This window comes from Cornus florida, unplaced genomic scaffold (genome assembly GCF_030987335.1).
Source record: "Cornus florida cultivar Cherokee Brave unplaced genomic scaffold, ASM3098733v1 CherokeeBrave_3.0.0_Hap2_Chr05, whole genome shotgun sequence".
In the NCBI taxonomy this organism is placed as follows: Eukaryota; Viridiplantae; Streptophyta; class Magnoliopsida; order Cornales; family Cornaceae; genus Cornus; species Cornus florida.
Genome location: NW_026775575.1, coordinates 75,546,318 through 75,550,724, shown reverse-complemented (window position 1 = coordinate 75,550,724; position 4,407 = coordinate 75,546,318). Strand labels below are relative to the sequence as shown.

At 38.8% G+C, this 4,407-nt stretch overlaps 1 protein-coding gene across 1 annotated transcript; it reads left to right on the top strand.

The window, feature by feature from the left end:
- The first annotated feature begins 2,723 nt into the window (after positions 1-2,723).
- LOC132309494 (uncharacterized) lies at positions 2,724-4,208 on the top strand. Its single transcript, XM_059807798.1, has 2 exons — positions 2,724-2,987; positions 3,075-4,208. Exons 1-2 carry the CDS (start codon positions 2,724-2,726, stop codon positions 4,206-4,208), a joined length of 1,398 nt encoding a protein of 465 aa, XP_059663781.1.
- Positions 4,209-4,407: the final 199 nt, after the last annotated feature.

Genomic DNA, 4,407 nt, shown 5'->3' with positions numbered 1-4,407 from the left:
ACGACCTTGTCGACACACTGCTGATCGGTGAGTTGTGCTTATAAAACCTTGCGAATGATGGAAGATGTAACCACCATGCAAGCCCATGCCACAGGATGTTCAGGCGACCCCATGAAGACACGACTGTCATTGAAAAGACCGAGGAGATTTCCCACGTTAACCTAGAGATGCAGGATCTCAAGGCAAATGTAACACCCCGCATTTTCCACGCATAAGTTGATCAGGCTTATACACGAAAAATGAGAGATATCAAAAACAATTGGTAATATACAAGCATGGAATACAAAATGATAATAATAGAAGAACTTAGACATGAAAGGAAAACTAAATGATAAAACATCCATCCATCCTTTATTAAATACAATACTCTTTTATACAACTTGGAAATCCTATGTCAAAGATCCCTATACATAAACTTGAAAGTTCAACGTCGGAAGTAAATAAAACTGAAATTAAAATAATACATAAAACTTCTACCCTAGATAAGACCGTAAGAGTAGATGAGTTCGGATGGTGGTCCCACACTGCTAAGCCTCAACCTTGAAACAGGTACTGACCGTGTCTTGAAATAACAACAATGGTGGGTCAACCCCACAAGCAAGTCCTCTCTATTATGACCCAAATCAGAGAATCAAATAACTTAATCATTATAATTCGGAAGTATACTATATCTGTATACACCCTAATTAAACTACACAATGTATAATATGACCTCAACCAGAATAGACGGTGATCACTTAGACTCACACGAGGTGGTTAAGTGTCTCCTTTCCCTACCTGGGAAATCAGCTATTAATACATGGTGCATGGTACTGACAACACAGACTATAAGTCCTACACAGTGGTAACACATCACAAGGTATTAAAATGAATATACTGAGCATATCACTTAGGCAACACATGCCAATAATATTAAACCACATACCCCGACAGCCACACATCTGTCTATAGCAACGAATGCATAAGGTATAAATGAGTCTCAACTTATTAGTCAGCTCACATAGTTCTATATGGCAACACATTCATATAATATAAATGCGACATAATTTATTTAGCAGCCCATTTATTACCTGAAATGCACACAGCATAATAGTAATGATTTATATATCATTAACAACGTGCAGAATCCTATAATGTATAATGAACAATTTGTATGAATCAAATTATGTAATCATTTTATTTGACATTAAATAACAACACAATTAATATTCAATTATGTTATTACATTAATTACATCTGTTCATAGCGGTCTGTACTGTAAACCATATAATTAATGTTTGGAAATATTAATCGGACATAATAATAATTAATGGGTACTAAAAATAATAATTTAATGTCCCGTTAAACCCGTAACTACCAACCCTAGGCCCAAAAATGCAAGTTGATGGTTCTGAAAATTACAAAACAGTCCCTAAGGGTATTCTAGACTTTTCCAGTAGCTGTAGGGGTCCCACACGCGCCCTCACGCGCCTCCCAAAGCTTCCCACACGGGCCGCCACCTTCCTCACACGCGCACGCGCTTACACGCGCCCCCACGCGCGTTTGGCATCAGCCACGCGCGCGTTGATGCGTCCTGCTAATGCAACGCTTGCTGATTCGTCAGATGCACTGACTTACTATGGGCGCGCTGTACCGGATTGATCTTAGGATCATCCTTTAATCTAATGGTTCCTGATTTGCGCGCACCATAGTATGGTGCACTATGCTGTACAGAATTGATCTAATGATTAATGTTTAATCTAATGGCTGCTGATAAACGCGCATGGAAAGTAATGTTCGCCGCATCACACCGGATTACTCCGGTCATCTTCCTCACTGCCGGTAACCGGAATCTCGCCGTAAAATTCGCCGGAAATTACAGAAAAATTCCGAAAAATTCTAGAAAATTCCAAAAAAATCCCTAAAGCCTTAAATAATTATTTTTAGCTATATTTTAATTACATAGGCTAATAGATAAATATCTACACCTTTAATAATTAAAATTTCATTACTTTAATAGACTAAAATTAATTTATTAAAATTCCCAGCATGGTTTCTATACTCCAAAAATAACCTAAATAAATTAAACAATTAATTTATGGATTTAAAGGGGAAAAGTAGATAATAACTTGCCTTATGGATTTGAAACAAATCCGCTGGTTGCGCGTAGTCGAGTAAAATCACCTATACCGGTCCAAGCTTCTTTTTCTCTCTTTTCCTTTTACTCTTCTAAAATGGCTCACTATTATTTTTTCCTTTCTCTTCTACTTACGTGACTTGCTTCAAAGTAGCTAACTAATATATACTAACTTATATAATATAAATATTACAAATATCTAAATTTACATTAACTATCAAAACTTCCCACCTAATTTAATTCAAGGCAATTAAATCTAAGTCAAATAATTGGCATAAAATTCCACCATAATATCTAATTTTCATCATGACATAATATTATTATTATTATTAAACAAATGTAATACTTTAATTAACTAATATTAATTAATATAAAACATAACCAATAAAATTTCTAAACTAACATGATATAATATATATAACATAAAAATCAATATTAGATGCACAAATAAATAAATTAATTTAATAATTTAATATATACAATTAATATTAATTTAATAATTTAGCATACACAATGAAAAGATGAATAAATCTACACATTAAATAATTAACCTAATACAGAAGTAATTTAAATAAATCCTTCAAAAATACGGGGTATTACAGCAAAGATGGAGGGTGCGATGCAGGCCATGAAGGGAAAAGGCATTGCAGCCATAGATGGTTTGGTGCAGAAGACCAATTTGCCGTTCAGCCCGTCGGTTATGAAATGCCCTTTGCCAAGAAAATTTAGAATGCCCACAATTGAGAGTTTCGACGGAACTAAAGATCCCTTCGACCACTTAGAGACTTTTCAAGCGCTTATGCACTTGCACGCGATGCCGGATGAGATCATGTGCAGGGTTTTCCCAACGACTCTCAAAGGATCAGCACGGGTATGGTTCAGCAAACTAAAGCCAGGAACCATCGAAACCTTTGAAGAATTGAGTAAGGGCTTTGTGGGCCATTTCATTGTTAGCTAGAGGCATAGAAGGCCAGCTACCCACCTCCTTACTGTGAAGCAACAGAAGGGAGAGTCACTGCGAGATTACATTAGTCGTTTTAACACGGAGATGTTACAGGTGGAGGAAGCGGATGACAAGGTGGCCCTAACCGCCTTCATGGGTGGACTCCAAACCTCAAGATTCCTCTTCTCTTTATCAGAGGAACCTCCTACCAGCATGGCCGAGTTATTGGTTCGAGCTAAAAGACATATGAATGCTGAAGATGCAATGATTACGAGAAAGGGAAAAGAAGGGGAAGATAAAAAGTCAGACAAGAAAAAGCCGACCCTGACAATCAGAGATGAAAAGGAAACCAAGTATAAGAAACCCATGGTCAACCAGAATGAAAGGGCGTCTCGCTACAAGAACGCGGAGAGGTATACAAATTACACTCCTTTAAATACGCCGATAGATCAAGTTTTCCTACAGATCCAGAATGAGCCACATCTGAAGTGGCCACCGAAGTTGAAGTCAGATCCGGCAAGAAGACCTCATGATAAGTATTGCAGGTTCCATAAAGACCATGGGCACGCTACAGAGGACTGCTTCGACCTTAAGGATCAGATTGAGACTCTAATCCAAAGGGGGCACATGCGAAAGATTATTGTGGGGAATGACAGAACCGACATTAACCCACTAAGAGTAGGCCGAGACAACCACCCTCCTGATCAACAACCAATAGGAGAGATCAGGGTCATAGCCGGGGGGTGTGCAGGAAGTGGAGAATCGAGCTCAGCCCGTAAGGCCTATGCCAGGAGAATGCGAAGCTCATCTGAGGTGTGCGAAGTAGGAGTACAGATTCAACATCGTAAGATGCCTCGTTTAGGTGATCCAGTTATTACATTCTCAGATGAAGACATGAAGGATGTACAGCAACCTCATGACGACCCTCTTGTCGTCACCATGATGATCGCTAACTATAATACTCAGCGAATCTTGGTAGATAATGGAAGTTCAGCTGATATCATTTTTCTTGATGCATTCAGCAAGATGAAGATTGGTAAGGAGAAACTCAGACCTACTAGATCACTATTGGTGGGATTCACGGGAGACAAGGTCTATCCTCTAGGAGCGGTCATCCTTCTTGTCACTGCAGGAACCAGCCCAAACTAAGTCACTGTCATGGTAGACTTCCTGGTGGTGGATTGTCCATCTGCTTACAATGTCATCCTAGGAAGAGCGACCTTAAATTCGATGAGGGCCATCACTTCAACTTATCACCTATTAATGCGCTTCCCTACCGAGCATGGCGTAAGCGAACTAAAAAGAGATCAGTCCATTGCCAGAGAATGCTATATTGCCTCTCTCAAAG